This window comes from Sturnus vulgaris, chromosome 11 (assembly GCF_052056855.1).
Source record: "Sturnus vulgaris isolate bStuVul1 chromosome 11, bStuVul1.hap1, whole genome shotgun sequence".
Classification (NCBI taxonomy): Eukaryota; Metazoa; Chordata; class Aves; order Passeriformes; family Sturnidae; genus Sturnus; species Sturnus vulgaris.
Window position 1 is genome coordinate 4,471,513 of NC_142253.1, and position 19,753 is coordinate 4,491,265.

Sequence of the window (19,753 nt, forward strand, 5' to 3'; positions counted from 1 at the left end):
CAGATGGGCATCAGCCACCAGTCAATGCTCTGTAAAGGTCCCTATTTACACCCAGGTACCCTCTGCAGTTCAACCCCCACATCCATTTCAAGAAGACTCCAGGACTTTCTTCATTTTTTTAGCATCAGCTGTGCAGCAGGCTATGAGGTGATGGCACTGGATGGTGGTGCTAGGACTGAACACAGGTTCCACAATAGCAACAGCAAAAGTCAGACAAAGTATCCAGGGAAATCTCAGCTGCCTTCTCTCCCTGGGCATCAGGTTTGCCTGGCCAGCAAGAGAAGCCTGCATGTTCAATTTTATAAATGCAATAAATCATCCTAAGGACTCTGTCATAACATTTTATGCATTGCTAACTTTTATGCATTGCTCTGCATAAGTTTTATGCACTCATTAAGAAATTAAGTTGATAAAAAGTGACCAGATAGGGAGAGGGGGAAAAGGCCAAAAGGTTTGCATGGTGAAATAATGTTTAAGGCCAGACTGGAGCATTTGGAGCTTCAGACAGAGGCACACTGAGAGTGCCTTAAAGCTTTTATGCAACCACGACTGTGAGGGGAAAAGTACTTAAGGACACAGATATTTTATTTATCCAGAGCTGATCTTGGGTACCATCATGCCCTGTATCTACATCTGTTCTCCTCAGACTCCTTAAAATTCCATCCTGTTATAAGATGATACTGAGGCTCCTGCTGGTGCTGGGTACTCAGATCAAGTGGGTTGAAGGTGTCCTGGTCCTCGGTGAGTCACATCAAGAGACAGTGACACTAGTGGGGTCCACAGTTCTGGGGATGGCTCCAAATGTGCACTGAAATGCAGGTTCACATCTCACATAGACAGAAATATAAATGTGAATGGTTATTCACTCAGAAGCAGATGTGGCTTTTGCTCGTGTGATGAGGGATCTGAGCTCCATGAACTGCTGCAGGCTCTTTCCCCCTGCCCAGAGGTCCCCAGGCAATCCCATCATGAGGGACTCAGCCTGAGCTTGGAGTCTCCTTGAGACCAGCAGAACTTCTGGTCTCCAAAGCAGCTCAGACCAGGTTCCCACCCACATTAGGGAAAACTGCTCTGTCCAAAACAGGGGACCTCAAAGACAGCAAAATATTTATTCTTCAGGCGTCCTTCCTGGCTATTCCTCCAAAAAGGCAACACATCGCCCCTTCCTGTTATAAGATTTTGAGCTCAGAGCTAGAGTTTAAGACAAGTAGAGATGATCAAAGTGCAAACCTGTGTTGCCTTGGAAAGCAGAAAGAGAAGCTGTCTTTTTTTTCTCCATGCTCTGGCAACTGTCTCTAGAAACATAACTTCTCTAGAAGCGAGTGCTTGCTTCCAAGTTGTACAAAACAATGAGCTCTCATCATTTGCTGCCTACTTTTTAAATTTATGTAAGTCCATAAGAAATGGGTAATTCCTCCTGTAAGAGCCTTCTCATCCATAATTGCTGTGCCTGTGGCACAACTATCCCACCTCTGCTGGTGCAGATTACCCATATGATTTCAGACACAATTCCTGCCAGGTCCTGCTGAGCTTCCCTAATTCCCTTCATCTCCCAGCTCCCAAAAGCCACTGTAAATTCACTGGTGCTAGTTGTGGGAACACCATTACAGTGCTGCTAGCACAGGCATGGGGAAAATCCCATTAGGAAGTAAGATGCTGTTGAAAGAATCTGTGGATCACATAGAGCAACGGCTGGAGACACTGGTATAATTAGTAATAAATAATCATAAGGAAGACAGCTAGCACAAGCAAGGGGAGAGCAGACCGGCAGTAAAAACAGAGGCACTTACCATTAAGCTCTGTGATTTTTTTTTCCCCCTCCACTTTATGGATTAAAATATGTAATTTGTTTTCCCTAATTTGATCTACATTATTATCTTCATTATTACAATTTAACTCCTGGGTTAAAATCCTGCCCTTCTTAGTTACTCTGATTGACTTCAATGGTCTACAGAATTTGACCGCTTCCAATTAACGCTATCCACTTGGGTTTCTGCTCAGCACTATCATGCACTGCTAATTGTTTAATAAAATGACTGGTTGGGCATGTGTGTGAGAAACAGGGAGAGACAAAGTGGATCTGGTAGGAAAACTTTTCTTTGTGAATAAATACCCTAAAATATAGAGCTTGAAGTCTCCAAAAATAAGGAAAATGTAAGTTGTAATAAATACATATATATATTTACAAAACTACACCTGGCCTCCTGTGACTGTCAGAGCTGAACGGTAGCTCAATAACAGCAATAAAATGTAGCTTTTAAAGTGCCTATATATTTGTCTCAAGTAGAAAGGGGAAAGAAGTATTGTCTGTTAAGTGTCAAAAACCCTTTCTTTAACCACAGAAGGCTTGGACAGACTAAGGAAATATTTCATCTGGAAGGGAAATGCTAAAAACTACCCTTCACATTATTGGAAAACCTATTATCAAATGCTAAAACCTCTCCTTAAATCCCTGAGTATACACAGCAACAGAGCAGGCTTGGTTCTAAGTATTTAAACCTTTGTTAAGGAAAAGACAACATAAAAAGGGATGCAATCCACCTGCTAATTAGAAATTTTATTTGCTGAGATAGTGTTCATTTGAGCTTTGTAGAACATTTCATTCCCTTTGTAGTTTCAAAATGAGACTACATTTTACTTACGGGGAAATGCAGTTGACTTTTACTCCTCTGTCAATCCACTCGGTTCCCAATGTCTGTGTTAATTTTACGACCCCGGCTTTGGAGGCGTTGTACGCCAACTGCTTCTGTGGGTGAGGGACTACAAGGGATTCAGAAGAAGAAAATTATTTATTCTTCCCAAATTAAAATAGCTCAGGCACTACACAGACAACTCCCTGCATTGAGATGAGCTATTTGCCCTTTTCCCAGGTACCAGGCAGGGAGCAGCAAGAATTCAGCCACCTACAACAAAACCCCTAAATATGTATTTTGCCATCTAACAATTTTGTCTCGGCAGATGGGCTACCGGAAAACAATGGTGAAAATAAAAATAAAGACATTTAAAAGATCCCATATTTGGGCAAAGACAAAACCAGTATATTAAACATATACATACAATACTTCACTGCTCTAAAGAAAGATAAATAATCATATACACACATGCACATTCATATATTATAGACAAATGTATGTTTTATATACTTTTATACTGTAATACTAACAAAATATATTATCAAATCATTATAAAATATTATATCATTAATATGTCCAATATATATTATGTATTCTATGTTATGTAATATATGAATATTATTTATAATATTATATGTGGTAGATAATATTTGATGTGATAGCTGAATGTAATATTAAATTGTTTGATATGACATTATATGATAGAATATATATAAGTGCATAACAGATTTTATATAATATATTATATATAGCTTCTTGGAACAAATTATTCTCCCTAATTTTTAAATTATCCATAGTCTGAGGCAAACACATTATCTAACTAATGTTTGTGTGGATGTGAACACAGGTGCATCCCAAAAATTCAGAACACCCACCACTTTCAAAATCTGAAGCTTTTGAAAATGTTTCAGAGATGTCACATGTCAGTCAGAGACAGAAAATGATCAGCTTGCTAATTACAATGTTCAAGCTTGTTAGTGCCGTGTGCTCGGGTGGCTCTGCCCCTCTCCAGCTCAGTGAAAGCTACTTAAGGACAAATCCCCAGTGGGTGTAAAGTGCTTTAAACCCACGGGAGTCAATCCAAGTCAGTCCAGGTGTTGGGATTTACACCCACAAAGAATCTCTCCTTGGACTTCTCTGGCTGTCACTAGGACTTCATTAAACAAATCCAGTGCAAAGCATCCATCCATAATTAGCTCTGTATCAGTGCAGAGCTTCACTGAGCTGCTGACTCTGATGGAGGGAGGGGAAAATCAGGGCAAATATCAGTAGTCACAAAGACAGGCAATTCCAGCCTGGGGGGTTGGATAACACTGAACCCTGGAAGAAAGGGAATCACTGTATTTGTGCAAGGTTCAGCAGCCAAACCCCAGCTCCCAGCATTTTGATAAAAGCACATAAGCAGCACTGGTAGCTGGCATTAAACTGGTCTCAATAAATTCAGCTGATGCATCAGTTCTATATCACTCCCACCCATGGCATCCCAACACTCCCACTACTGATTTTATTGACTTGGGTTTGAATATGTCAATGTTAAGGGTGGAAAGAAGGTGGTAACTGAGTTACCCAAACTCTGAAAAAGCCAAAAAGCCCTGCTGTAAATTAGTGAGCATGTGAACAAAGACCTTTGCCTTGAACAGATATGTTTGTGAATAGATTTAAAGTGCACACATGACGGGAGCAACAATTAGAGGGGGTTTCTTTGGGTATATGATGCAGGTTTGCTCAGAATTCAGAGGCCTTTTCCCTGGTAAGGAGAGAGTTTCATACCATTGCCCTCCTCTGCCAGCATTTATTGTGTGCTCTCTTTTGCTCAATGTGAAATAATTTGCATTTTGACCAGCAGAACTGCTTTGCCCTCAGTGTGTGCCTGTTGCCCCCTGATGCAGAGCACCGTGGGGGCTCTCGAAAAGATGTGGAACGTAATTTCTTGATTAATTGCCATGCATCAGCTCCAAGTTACATACAACTTCGGTAGTTAACCTTGTAACCTCCCAAAAGCAGTTCTTTGCTAAACTTTCCAAACAAGTCTGTCTGTGATAAATCATTTTGGTGATCACTTGAGGAGAGGATTTCTGGCACTGGCTCTGCACCTACAGCACCTGTGGGTGAGAACAAGTTGCTGCAAGCCACAAGAATCAGCTTCTGACTTGGGGTGGGTGATGGGGCACTGTTATCAAAAGTCCTTCCATGGAAGCGAGGACACATTCCTATTCAAGACAGACGATAGGAGAAAGCAGATAAAAATTCTGCCAACATTAGCTGCGTTATGTTTTAAACACCTTTGTTCTGACTTTGGTTGGGATAGTTTTGTGTTTTTTTTTCCCCCAGGAACTGTTACCGTGCTGTGTTTTGGATTTAGGACAGGAATAATAACACACGGATGGTTTAGTTGTTGCTGAGTGGGTCTCACTCTAAATTAAGGACTTTTCAGGGCCTCATGCTGCCCTGCTAGCAAAGAGGCTGGAGGCAAAAGAACCTGGGAAGGGACACAGCCAGGACAGCTTTCTCTAACAGGCCAGAGGGATATTTCAAATCACATGGCATTGTGCTGGAAACTGGAGTGAGTTGGCTGGGCACTGACTGGGCATTGGTCAGTGGATGGTGAGAAACTGCACTGTGCTCCACTTGTTTTTTATGTTCTTTTTTCTTATTATTATTTGCCTCTCCTTTTCTGTCCTAATAAACTGTCTTTATCTCAACCCAGAAGTGTTACCTCGTTTCCTAAATTCTCTCTCCCACCCCTGGGGGGAGGGAGGGAAGGGCTGTGGGGTTATTCCACAATAACCTGACACTGCTGTTGCACCTTTGTTTGGTGCATCAGGTTCCCAGCCTGACCTTGAAGCAGCCACACAATGTTAACGAGAGGTGCACACAGAGCAGAGCAGGCCACTTCCCACTAAAGATATTCACTGTAAAAATTACAGCTCTGAGTTACACCTGTGTGAACCACCGAGCCGCCGCTGCTGGAGCGTGCGCCTGGAATAATTCCATTGGAACACCAGAATCAAAATGCACATATGCAAAATGTATGCAGCTTATCTCCCATTAATTAAAGCTGATTCTGAGCAATGTATCTGGAAAAATCACAAACAAAAACCTCCCTATCCTGCTAAGTGTCTCCTCATTTTCCTGTATCTCTGAGGAAGGACTCAACCTACAACAACAACAAAAAAATATCCCCTAACTATTTCTAGAAACATTTCATACTATGCCAGTTGGCCAACGTACTTAAATAACCAACCAACCAACATATTTATTTAACATTCAGCAGATGGACATGATATGAACATCGTGGTTTTTCAGTCGTAGTTTCATAACTACTAGATTTTTTCAATGCCAAGATTCAAACAGGTTCAGAAGGTAAACACATCTCTCCATCTCTTAACTTCTGGCCTAGCATGCATTAACTTTCATTGACATTCAAATGCATCTTGGGATGACCCTTCCAGGCTGCTCTCAGGGCTGCTTTCCAATGTTCCTTCCTGTTCCAGGACAGGTATTTGGGTTCCAGCCCCGAAATGTGCTCCCCAGGTGGAGCTCTGGCCTTGGCTCACCAGTCAAGGAGGTGCAGCCCCAAGCTGGGGCTGGGATGGATGCTGTGCTGGAATGGCATCACCATCCAGCTCACTGTGCCAAGCCCCGATGGAAAAGTTGGAAAATGCCTCTCCTTAGGCAGAGCAGACCACTGCTGGGCTGGGAGCTGTGTGCCAAATCAGCAGATCTCCAGTTTGTGCCAATTCCCAGAGCTTCCTAACTTCCTCCAGGATGGACTACATCCCAGGAAATTTTGCTTTGTGACAATGATGTGGATGGTGACAACCCAAGCACAGACCAGAGCCCGACTGCTCAGAGCAGAGCAGGAAAGCCTGAGATATTTGAAATTTAAAGCCTCACAATCTTTTCAGAACTACTTTTCTTGGGGAGTTTTTGTAACTTTACAAACTGGGATGGAGAGATGGTGCCTGTGTTTAAGCATAAGTAAAACAGCTGGTAAAGACACTCGAAAAAAATATTAACAACAACATTATAAATGGATTTTTGAAGAACCATTTAAAGTTACTGTGCAATAAACTGAATAGAATGACATAGAATGTCAAACTGGGCACAGTAAAAATAAACGTTATTCCAAAGGAAAATAAAAAGACTGCATATTTATGTAACATTCAGCAGATGGACATGATATTAATACAGGGGTTTTCAGTTGTACTTTTATAGCTACTAGATTTTCTTGCCTAACTTGGCAACCCAAGGCACCATTTGATTTTTGGATTTGGACAATACTGCAACAGATGTCCAGACCAATAAAATAAATTCCTAAAGGGCTATGCTTAATTTGTGTAATTGATCAATTTTTGTTACATGGGCTTCAGCTCAGCAGCCTTCCAGATTAGCTCAGCAGTAGGGATTTCATTCCATATGTTACAATGGTTTATTGGCCCTTTTGATGACACTGCTGATTCAGCAGCATTGGTGCAGGCACCTGTTGGCAATGAGAATGTTATAAAACCCACGGGTACCAGGGCAAATATTGGCACAAAATCCTTTGGGTGGCTTGTAAGCATCTTGTGGGCTCAGCTCCCCACATGCCAAGGAGTTTGCCTGGACCAGCATGGAGGGAACAGCACCTCTCCTGTGGTATCCGTGCTCCAGAGCCAGAAAAGGTGACTCCACCCTTTCTATAAAAAGTAATAAGTGCTCTAAAACATTGAGGACAGATAAATGTTGAAAAATGATATCAATAAAAATTTTGTAGTACATTTCCTCTAATATGAAATGTCAGTGATTTACTCCTTCCCAATACAGGTTTAATTGATTCAAATAGCATCGGTAGTAATTAAAATATGGATTCTGAAGCACAACTGTTAGCTCTCATCACTCACCTATTAAACTTGCCATAGATGCTGTGTTAATTATCTTCCCATATCCTTGATTCAGCATAATGCGGCCTGCAGCCTGTGACAGAAATTAAAGGAAAGACCAGTGACCCTTTCTGTGATTGTGCTAATAATGACATGATAATAAATTAGTCTTTTCAGAAGAGTGGATGTGCTAACACTTTTTTTTTAAGCACCTGATATAAAAACTTGGTATAAAAACGGCTGATGCAGGAAAAAATCCCATTGCCATTTCACACCTTTCCACTGTTAGCAATATTTTTTCCAAAAAATCACTAATGTTGGGAATTCCCCCCTCCAAGCCTCCTGGTTTTCAAATAACCACCCTTCAAAAAAATTTTGGCATTCTTTAATGCCTGGGCTTGGGTAGCCAACAAGTACCAGCTACTTTTGAATGTATTGCCCAAAATCTGTAATTGATATAAAGCAAATCTCTCCTAAACTCCACCAAAACTAGGACCAATTTTGTTGTGATAATTATTAATAAAGGGTTATTTTATCTTGAGATAAAGTAAGCACTTAGAATATTAATACCCATTTGCAAAACTAACCAGTGCAGTATTTCACACTTACTTGGCAGCACAAGAATAATCCTCGTAAATTAACATTAAAAGTTTTGTCCCATTCCTCCAGGGAAGTCTCTTCACTTGCAGAGTTCAGATTGATTCCTGCATTGTTGCATGCAATGTGGACTGTGCCCCAGCGAGCCACAATTGCATCCACCATCCTTTGCACATCCTCAGGTTTGCTTACATCTGCTGCCAGGGCAAGGCTTTTAATGCCTGCATTGAAACAAGAGTGATGGAGTCAGCATAGGAATTCACAGGGAAAAAAATATTTGATTTTATGATCATTCTTAATTCATAGAGAGAGAGATATATTTTATATGTGGCTGTATAATATAAATATAAATATAAATATAAATATAAATATAAATATAAATATAAATATAAATATAATATAAATATAAATATAAATATAAATATAAATATAAATATAACATAAATATAATATATAAGAATATATTACTATATAAATAAAGACTATATGACTATATAAATATAGATATAAATCTTAATATATAGATATATTCCACCTTAATTCATTGCTCCACAAATAGCAGCACAACGTGTGTTTTTTACTGCAATACCATTATAAAGTTGCTGGAGACCAGGCTGGAGCCCAGGTGTTGGAACTAAGTCTGCCTCTCGGGCAGGACGAATCTTGGAACACTGCACCATCTTCTGTCCAAACTCTCAACTGCAGCTTCCCCAGCTCCTGGCTGCTCTACAGATGCTTTTCTTATGCCCGGTCCCCTCCAAGATGCTACAGAAATCGAATTAATTTGTCCCAGACTGCTCTCTGGATGAAGTACAGCATGCAGAGAGCTGGGAGCCTCAGACAAAACCAAAGCAGTTTTAGGTGGGAGCCGAGTGGGAATACCTGCAGGGGCACAGGTATGGCAGTCATAGTGCCTTCTCTACTGCAAATCACACTGCCAGAATAATGCAAACATTGGGAAATAAAGAGATTTATCAAATCTTAAACATGCAGAAGTTTTGCTTTTTTTCCTAAAATAGTCCAGCCATTGACTTTTGCACCAGTGTTGATCCATAAATAACTTCATTTAATTAATTATAAAAGTCAGCTTTAAATAGCCTTATTGCCCAACAACAGAAGAAGCCTGCTGAGGCATCTGCTGCCACTGGGATTACACCCATCCTCAAAGCCAAACAAGGCCACACCAGTAAGGGCTGTGGTGAAATGGGTCTTAATTAAGGAAGGAGGGAGGCAGCCACTGGGGCTGGACCGTGGTCAGCAGCCTGGGTAGGAAGTTGCAGCTATTAAAGCATGATATCTTTCTTCTATATAAATAACAAATTTGTTTCACACTGATCCCTCTTTTAGATCATTCTGATTAAACATTTAAAAGAAGAGATTAGCCTGTTCGAGGAGGAGACTCTCCCAAAAGGAAGCTGACATGGAGGCTCCCAGGAAAGCAAAGCAAAGCAGGAATTGCCCAGTGGTGTGGGTGAAGAAAGTGGCAGGAAAGAGGCTTTTGCATGGAAAATCTCCTCCTCATCTCCAGTGCCTTCAGGAGCTGTCAGAGTGCACAGCCCAAGGTGATGCTGCTCTGGGGTGCTGGGGCAGGGGAGCTCCTGCCCCTTCAGTGATGACACTGTTCTCTTGATTTCCATGGAGAGAAAAAATACAGACAAGTAAAAAGTGGATGCACGCTCTGCCACAAAATAGGACTTCTTATTTTATCACAGGTTTTGTGCTAAATATGCTGAAAGAATAAGAATAGCCAGACATCCCCTGTTGCTCCTCCTAATTGTTATCAAGACATTTAACACACAGGGAGTTGCTGCAATCTTTCTTTTTCAATTTACAGACAAAATGGGTGCAAGTGTGTTACTAATGGTAACAGAAAGACTCTTCACCTGCCGTCCAACTCTCACCCCATTTAGAGCTTCATCTTATAGGTCAGTTTATAAAAATGAGACAAAAGGTGCCACATGTGAGTGTCTAGTGAAGAAGCAGTGAAACCACGCTCACTTCAAACCAGAGCTCCACACTCAACCTTAATCAATTCAGCTGATATTCTTGCACTTTGAGAGGGGGGAGGAAACCACTTTCTGTCTCTCCATTGTTCCCCCCAAACCACCTGTTAAAAATAATAAATAAAACTATGGAAAAATAGCTTCAAATCTACAGACACAACAGGCTGGTGCTGCTGGGGCCAGTGCCTCCCCACAGCACTCAGCTCAGTTTTGTGGGGCTCATGGAGGCAGGTTTGTGATGAGAGGGGCAGGAGAGGAGCCCAGGGGCTCCATGCTGGAGACAATCACTGTGCTGGATATGCCTGAGGTGTCCTTCTGCAGGTACACACACACGTCCCCCTGCCACGGGCTTCATCTCTGGTCTCTCGGTATAAATGGAAGTAACATGTTGCATATAGACAAGAAGATCAGGAGTGACATTGCACAAGGCATTTGCATAGTTTACAGTGAAAATGCACATTTTAAAAATCCCATCAGACTAATTCTTCCCTTAGGGTACAGGCAGTGATTCCCCCTGAAGACAGAGGTGTGTGTAGTGGAAGGTAACCCTTAGGATTTTTTGGTTGTGTTTCATCATTTTTGGTTCTTCAGTCAGGATCCATTAGTAACTGTTGAAAAAGGTATTCACACAGGATCTAAAAACAAAGAGCCCTGCAGCCAAGGGACGTACACCCGAGCTGTCTGACAAAGCTAAAACTGAGATCACAGGCGTTCTGATGTTTAAAACTCATCATGAAATGATGGCACCATCCCAAAAGGCAGGAAAGGGCTCCTTGATATAAGAAGCAGAGCAGCTCTAAGCAAGCTAAGCAAAATGTTTTGAAAAAGTATCAGTATGGGAATGACTTGGGGCACTGAGCTTCCAACTTTGAGTTAGAGATCTACAGCCATAGAGGAGAATAAAAAAATCACAGCCCCTTTGTCCTTATTACAGCAGGAAAAATACGTATTAATGTTATGATTGCTTCAATTTACTCATGTGAATATTTTGAGAGTAAAGCTAGCTGAACCTTTTTGTCAAAATTTATTTCCAACAGAGCATGATACTTCTTTGAAGCCAAAATGTTTCATGGAAACATTGATTTCAACAAAAAGTTTTCAAGGGAAAGCTTCTGAGGTCCAGGCTAGAATCTCTAGTTACCTCTGGAGAGAAAGAGATTGAAAACCTGACCTTTTCAGATCCTTTCCAAAAACGGGCATTTGGATATAATTCCCTTTCACAAAAGCTTTACAAAGTTTGGGGGTTGTTCCAACAGGGAATGACAATAAATTCGAAACCTCAAAACCCATCATGAGACGGAAGAGATGTGCCCTGACCAGCTGCACTGGTCAAATTGATAGATAATATTTGACCTCAAAGGATAAAGAAGTGTAAAGAGTGAGAAGTGAGATTTTCTTTACTTTAGACTGCAATAATATTTGCTATGCCTCATGACCTCTCCGACTGTATTTTGGAACAACCCCCCACCTCCTCCAGGCTGGCAGCCCACTGCTGAAGGAGCAGAGATGTAGGGCAGCCATTGAAGGGTAGATGATCAAACTCCTACTGAAAATGCCCTGGAGAGGAGTTAAGTTCATTTTCCAATAGGCTGTTGTCATCCAAAGTCTCATGGCTCTATCAAGTAGCCCATTTCTATCCGAATAGCTCTGTTTGATATGCAGGATGTCACAGGGAAAAAATGCCCAAAAGGAGAGTTAAGGTGTAGGGCACGGCTACTTTGTGCCAAAACCATATGGCTCTAGTGCATAAGAGAGTGAAAAGCTTCAGGGATGGCTCAAGAATTTGTAATAGGAACTGGACACTTTCTTCTAGGTCATTATTTGGGATCAGAGCTTTAACCATTGCACTGGCACACCATGTGAAGTGTCTCCTGCTTAGAGGAGCTGGGATTGTGTAGACAGGGATGTTTTGTTTTCAATGTTCTCTGGGGAGTTTCAGGACAGTATCCAAACTAGAATGACACCATTCCTTGTCTCTTCCTGAGACTAGGTGATATAAATACATCTGCAGGGGCTGGCTTTGCTGGAGAATATGGTTTCTAATGGCCCAATCCCTTGCAGAAGTCAGAGTGGAAACAAATACTGGTGGCTTTATCCACATGGGAAGGTGAAAATTTCCTGCGTAAATGTCCATCTTTAGAGACAATGAAATACTGAACTTTGAAGAAAGCTCAGGTGCAATCTCACAGAAGGAGTTATAAAATGAGTAATACTTCCTCTCTTATCACTAATATTATATTTCCAGTTTTCTTTTTCCCCTTTACAATTGCAGTTTAGCACAGCTCTAGGGGGAAATTCAATTTTATGTTACATTTTCTGTTTTTACTGCTAAAACAGGAGTGGCTTGTAGAGGATTTCACCTCTTATTTGGGATTTTACTTATTACGTCTATTAGTATTTTGTTCCCATATCTGACCTTTCATACATGTTTGAAAAAGGGCTTGAAAAATGGCTTGTCTTCCATTTAAAGGGCACAAGGAGAGATTCAGACTGGCAATATAACTACCTTGTTTTGGTGTTTTGGCTCATAAGGTCTGGAAGAGGGGGTAGGTGAGCTTGTAGCCTGTATCTTTCATTCACCCACAGTGAAGCCTGAGGTTCTGCATGATTTACTCTGGGCAGCACCATCTCTGTTCAGTGCTGGTTATACAGATCTCACTTGTATGAGGTGACCCTTCTCTGGATTTTTTTTTAGCCATAAAATTCTAGCAAGGAATTTTGTTTAGATCACTTTGCCTGTCTAGTGGAGTTTATATTGATATATCTCTTGCATTTGGTGTGGTATCAGTGACTGCTGGGACAGCACTGACAGGGCAGGAGAAGCTTTGTGAAAATCCCCTACTCTAACCAATTCCCCACCAGGGCAGGATGGGAGGGGATTGCATACACAGAGCAGTGTCAGGTTTGAAGAAAAGCCACCCACTGCAGAGCCCATCGTGCTCAGTGCTTACCTTTGAGGCTGAGCTCACTCGCCACCGCTTCTGCCTTGGCAAGGACCAGATCCACCACAGCTACTTTAGCCCCAGCTTCCCCCAGTGCATGGGCAAAGGCTCTGCCAATGCCCTGCCCTCCCCCTGTGACAAAGGCCACCCTGCCATCCAAGCGCAGCCGCTCCAGGATGCGCCGCCCGTGGCAGCCCCAGAAGACATCATCCTTCAGCACTTCTGTCTGCAACAAAAACACAAACACACTGCACAGCAAGGGACAGAGCTCACTGACACCTCTGAAGGACTCTGCTGGTGAGAACGAGGTGGGAGCATGAGCAGGGATCCATGTCTTCTTAGCCCATTAATTAATACAAAAAGTATCGCTAATTCAAGCCAAAAAGCCCCCTCATCCATACAGATATTAACCTCAAACAGAGCACTAAGGTGCCAGACAATGGAGCAGAAGGGCTGTGCTTTGGGGAGATGCTGCAACCATTCCACTTTTAGGAGAGTAGGGTATGGCATTTCTTAGCCTGGCTTGGATTCAAAGTCTTAGAAGTTGACTAATTAAGATTTCCAATTATTTCATCCCCAGGGCCCAATTTTGCCCTCAGGCTCAGCTAAGAGGCTAAGAACAGGGGTCCAAAGGCAGGATTTGGGTCAAGTAGAGTGCAATCAAAATATCTTCACAAGGCTGGTGCACAAATAAAGATATCAGCCAATAACTTAAACCAAGCTGTCATCTGATCAGCTGCCATACATCATTTCCTCCTGACTGGAATCAAAATGCAAAATACAAGATGTTTAAAATATTGAGTTTGAAATGCCAGGAATTACCAGTGGGTGTAGCTTTGGGAGTGCTCAGAAACTGCAAAACAACCAGGATGTTTGGGTCTGGGTTTACTGAGGTAGGCCATTATGATTCCAGATGGGAATTTCACTACAGCTAGATGATGCCCACTACATAAAACAGAGGAAGATAAAAGCACCATTTTTTTTTTCCTTAGGACAAGCAAAATGTAAGGCCATTAAAATATCCAGCTCAGAAAGCACAGGAGGACATCCTGTGCTGCCTTTGAGAAAAAAAAATGAACTATTTCAGAAATGTTGTATTGGTTCATTACAGCTGGTCCTCAGCTCCGTCTTCCCACACTCCTCTGCATGGGAAGGATGGGAGAGCACCAGGCACTGACACCTGGTGAGCAGAACACCAGCCACTCCAGAGAGTCACCACAGGACCAGCTGATCTGAAAGACTTTGCAGCATTTATCAGCTTTAGTGCAACCCTGGACTAGGGAGGCTGAAAGGTGCCAAGCTCTAAGCTCTTAAGTCTGTGATCAGAGTACCTACCACATGTCTGGGTTCTTGCCACCAAATCCTTTTAAATTATTTTGTCCTTGTCCTTGTCAGAGTCAAAATTTTCCCAGAAATGTTCACAGAGAGGAAATACCCACCTTGGATTCAGCCACTGCATCTGGAGGCACAGGGCTCCTTCGAATGAGGCTCAGTCCACTCTGCACAGGCAAAATCACCTGCAAATATAACACAGTTCTCATCTGCTTTGTACCTGGCTTTCTGCCACCAAATTCAAATTCAAATTCAAATATGAAGGATAATCCTCAGGCCACAGTAGTTTTTCCCCTACTCCTGTTCTTTAACTGAACAATACAAACATGTCAGGCATCTGTATTTGCTCACATTCTTCTTCCAAACTCATTGCTTACATAAATACCAGGGAAAAAAAATGCAATCTTGTCTCTCTAGTTTCTAAAATCACAACATATTGTTTGTGCATCCTATTACTACTTCTTTTTATTCTCTTTGCTGACTCCCATTGTGCTGGTGATGCCCTACAACCCTCAGAGCCTTTAAAGCAGAGTGGTGATTCTTTAGTTGTGCTGTAGAGCTGATTATTCACTCTTAAGTGCTCTCCTTTTATCTTGCCTTTAACACTCTATAAGATGCAGACAGAGCAGGGACCACTCCTGAATATAGAAACTCATACCTCGAGCTCAAGTGAGGTGAATTATAATAAAATCTGAGTTTATTTTAGGTCCTTAGAATAATGGCACCAACAAAAGAAGCATTTTAAAGAGTACTTTGCAAAATCCATAGATACAGCACTGAGGGCACCTTAACCAATGGCATTCCACTAACCTGCTCAACACGAGGATCTGAATTAATCACTGAATTTAATTTTCTGACAGCTAGTACATTTTCATCTGATACATTCTCCAGGTAGACTTGTCCTTTCATGAGTGTATTCTCTACACAGATCACTGCATCCATGCTCAGCAAGTGGTTATCCATGACAAAGCTGTAGTACTGAACAGCATTCCTTTGATCAGCATCAATAAAGACCATATCAAAGTGCTCGTCCTCAGCATGTAATGCCTGGGAAAAAATTATATTGGAGAAAACACTAATTATTTACCTGAAAGTTTAACATGTTGCCAATAATTTGTCCTTTATATAAAACCCAAACCAGACAGAAACTTGGTTTTTTAAGGTAGCACTGCTAGAACTGTTTCTGGAGATCTTAGGAGTTTTCCGTGCTTTGCAAACCATTCTTCAGCAGTGAATCTCTGAACTTCCCAAGAAAAATCAGGATATAAAAGAAGATGGCTCATCCCAGCTTATGGTGTTGAGAGTCACAGCAGAAACACCTGCATACCTTGAGTCAAAGTAAATTGATCCATCAGGGTAAGACTAGCTTCAAACCCTGCCACTGAAGTGCTGCAATAAGTTCTCTCTTCTCAAAAGAGCAACTATCAACAAATTGAAGAGTGGCAATTATATCAGTCTGGGGGAAAAAAAAGAGGCATAAGGCAGATCTGGGAACTGCAAACTAGTTTGTCCCACTTCAGTAGCAGGGAAAGGGTTGAAATCCCAATTAATAATAGAATTATAAAGCACATGAAAGAACAGGTCATGATAGAGATAAAGCAGCACAGCCCCTGTGAAGGAAAATGATGTTTCTTTAATCTAAAAAAATGCTTTGGATAGCTCAGCAACAGAGAGGATAAAAGAGAACTGGCTGCTATCATCTAATTGGATTTTCAGAAATGTGGCACACCTTCCCTCCAAGCAGGCTGCTGATGATAATGTATAAAAGTGTTGATGGATGACCAGATGGGAGCCTTTACAGCCTTCTCCTGTGGCAGTTAATGCACTCGCTGCCCAAGAGGCTGCTATGGAATATTTCAGATTCCATCTGGGACTATTTAACTGCATCTGTGTGCGTTGCAATGAAACAACAGCTCATCCACCTATCTCGGAGAGCAGAAATGCTTTCAAGTCTTTGCATTTCAAGGGAAAATAGAAACAGTTCTGTTTTCCAGGACTCACTGTCTCTACTGTGACTTTTAACAGTACTTCTTGCATCCAGATTTCCCTTTTGTGTTTAGAGACATTGTGCACAACGAGTGATGAGCCATCCCTTGGGATGTACCAACAAAAACATCAACAATGGCAACAGAATGTGAAAAACTGGTCTGGTTTTGGGAGTAAGGTTAATGCCTCCCAAAGAGAGATTTCCAGAGCCTTTCTGAGGCAGGGAGTGTGTGGATCAGACAAGGAAATAGAGAAAACAGATCATTGAAGCTCTGAACTCCTCTGTTGTGCAAACTGGTGTCATTGTGAGCTTGTTAATGGTGAGGGAATTAAGCTTGGGTAGTCTCATTTAACTGTGGATGCTGGATAGCACAGAAACTCTGCCTATAGCATTCACGAGTCCACATTTAGGACACATTACACTATAATGAAAGAAGACCCTAAGGCCAAATATATGCTGGCTTATTACAAATGTAGTAGAAACTGGGACATCTGGATTCCTGGGATTCATCTTTTCATCTCATGACCAGCAAGAAAGTCTTGCCCTGGTTCCCTCTTGAGCCACATTGGTGGAAAGCAGCAGGAACATTTTTGCTACTGTGGAAGAGTATCTTATGTCAGGTTGCACCTCAGTCAATCTGTACAATGTAGATACTTCAGGAAGGGTCAGAAAAAGAAAGCTGGGTGGAGGAGCCCATCATGAAGAGAGATTAGAGGTCTCATTCCTCAGGGAGAACAGCCAAAGCCAAATTCAAGTAATTATCATGACTTATCACTACTTTCTGACTTGTAACCTTCCTGGGTGGAGGAGGTGGGGGGCAGACATTCAGGAACAGATGTGGCCATCGCTGAACATATGTTACTCCTGCTCCATGGGATGGCTCCCTAATGAAAAAGAATCTCACTTTTATGCATTGACTTCATTAGGTCCATATGGAGTTGTGCAGCTCTCTGGATATTAGCTGGACCTCTCATTTCAGCCCTCTCTGTATCACCTACCTGCTGACAGCTTATCTCTTTCTTATCTGTCTTCTGATACAGATAAACCACCTTTTAACATCACAGCATCCATCCCAGGAGGGTGCCTGGGTTGGATGTGTGCCCAGTGCACACCTGGCTTGTCCTTGCACTGCCTGGGTGTGCCAGGCCATTGTTTCTAAGGCATTTCTCTTCTGCCACTTCCCTGAGTCCTGAATGGCCAACCAGAAAGGTCACTTGGGCATCCAGATACCCAGTGCCTGACACATGGAAGGAATAGCCTGAGTCTGTCCTGGGACCTGCCATCATTTGAGCTGCTTGTTTCCACAGCTTCATAACTGCTGCTGGGTTTTCCATTTTTAGCTAGGAAAAGCTCCAGGGCTATAAGAGAAATCCATGAAATTCCTTGAACCAGCCTTACCTCTAGAGCAGCCTCTACCCAGTAGTGTAACAGCCACAGGGAGAGGAAAGTGTCCTGTTCCCTGGAGCCCCTTGGCTAGAAAAACACAGGTCACCCAGGCAGGTGGTCACCATGGCCAGGGCACCACACTGGAGAGGGTTTCCTCACTGCCAGCACCCACTGCTGAACAAAACCAGCAAAATGATAAAAGATCTGCTCTGGCTGCAGAGCCAAGCACTGGAAAGATGGGTCTGAGGATAACTGCATGCTGTCCAGTATGGATGAGGGGATTTAAAATGAGGGATTGACCTCCCTGGCCCTCCCAGCACAAACTGGGCCAGGCCCTGCCTGGGACCCGCAGCACTCTGGAGATGACATTGTCCTTTGCTTGGAGAGGCAGAGCCCAAATGCCTCCAACTGTGAGGAAAGCTGAGATCCAGAAGGAAATAATCTGCCTGCAAAATATCCTGCTGAAACTAATTTCCTGAGTGTTTACAGTGCAATCCCTGCTCCTTGCTACAGAGTCATCATAGATGGTAACAGATGGCAATAAGAGTTTTAATTCAGAGCAAACTTGGCTAAAATTAATGCTTTTGCTTACAGTGAGTCATTAACTTCCCCTTGAATTAAAAAAAAAAAAAAAAGTGTAACACTGCATTCCATTAAGGAGATGTACCAAAAAGTGACCATGGGAAAGGGCACAGCAGTGCTGCTGATGGACACAGGAAAAGATCAGGGAGAGGACATCCCGAATAAGAACATGAATGAATCTTCTGCCAAAGCTAAAAAAAAAAAACTGATTGGAGTCCTCATCAGAGACAACACTCTCATAAGGCAGATACAAACTCAATCAGAAAAAAAATGACTGCCCAGTTCCTTTGATATGGATCATACAGTCAGCATATTTGTAATAAAGATGTACTCAAAACTTATTACCTTCCCTGTGCCTTGTTCTTGACCTAAATGTAATAGCAATCCATCCTTGGGGTGCACAGAATACATGAAAAAGTACAGTTTCCTTTTAAAACACCATTAGAATATTTTACTGTGTGTGGACATACACTCTTGTTACTCCTAAATGCTATTCTATTGAGTACAGTTTATATTCACCAGCAAAGCGAAATCTCTAGGGAAGCCAGAAAGGGAATGCAATTTCTAGTAATAACAGCTCACAACAGTGAATACTATCCACTTATCCCCACAATTTCCAGCTATTTTGGACTCCTTTCTGAATTAACCTTTCATATCAAAAGGAGCAATTCTAGAGCACACTAGAGACTCCGACACAATTTCATGCATAATTTATTCACTCAGTTCAACATTAAACGCAGAGTCCTTGACTTTGTCAAGGTGGATTCTGTTGGCAGACTTCACAAGCAGCAAAACAGGAGAAATGAGATCTGCAGCTCAACCTCTTCACCTATTCTGTCTGCTAACAGGAGGGAAAAAAGAAGAAAGCAAACCTCGACATGTTTCCACAATGCCCTGCAATCAGGAGAATCAGCTGCAAACACTGTGTTATTTTTGTGTTGCATTTTCAATTTTAAAATGGAAGGATCAAAATAATGGATGTGAATAATTTTCTGATAGTTTGCATTCCCTCCAGACTCAATCCTGCATCCATTGTTCATCAAAAGTCTACCGGGAATTGAAGGAAGCTCTTTGTGCAGGATCAGGCTCTTGCTGGCAGCAGATCCATGGCAAGGCACATTATCCAGGCATGGCTCAGACTTAAGGGAAGATTTGTTGGGAAATGTTTTTAAACACTGGCCCAGGACATGTTGAATAGGCAGCTAATTCCTTCTGAAAACACCTGTACCTGAGACTGAACCTGAAGAAAGGCTTCCCCTCAGTCCACATTTCAAAATGCTGTGTAAAATTCCTGAGGCTCTTGGGCAGGGAGGCTTGTGTTGTGTTCTATGGGACCTCACCCACTCAGTGTCTGTCCCTCATGAGTTGGGAAGGTGGAATTTCATCATCATGCCCTCAGGTATCAAGTGAACCCTACCATGTATTTGAG

General features: G+C 42.1%; 1 protein-coding gene across 1 annotated transcript in view; it reads right to left on the minus strand.

The window, feature by feature from the left end:
• LOC106850326 (uncharacterized) overlaps positions 1-19,753 on the minus strand; it is a 32,881-nt gene that overhangs the window by 3,683 nt on the left and 9,445 nt on the right. The window contains exons 5-10 of the mRNA XM_088171194.1: positions 15,180-15,416; positions 14,477-14,554; positions 13,047-13,263; positions 8,105-8,313; positions 7,517-7,589; positions 2,643-2,760 (exon numbers count right to left, since the gene is read on the minus strand). Of these exons, the coding sequence (XP_088027320.1) occupies positions 2,643-2,760; positions 7,517-7,589; positions 8,105-8,313; positions 13,047-13,263; positions 14,477-14,554; positions 15,180-15,416 (932 nt within the window). The remainder of the gene's footprint in view (positions 1-2,642; positions 2,761-7,516; positions 7,590-8,104; positions 8,314-13,046; positions 13,264-14,476; positions 14,555-15,179; positions 15,417-19,753) is intronic.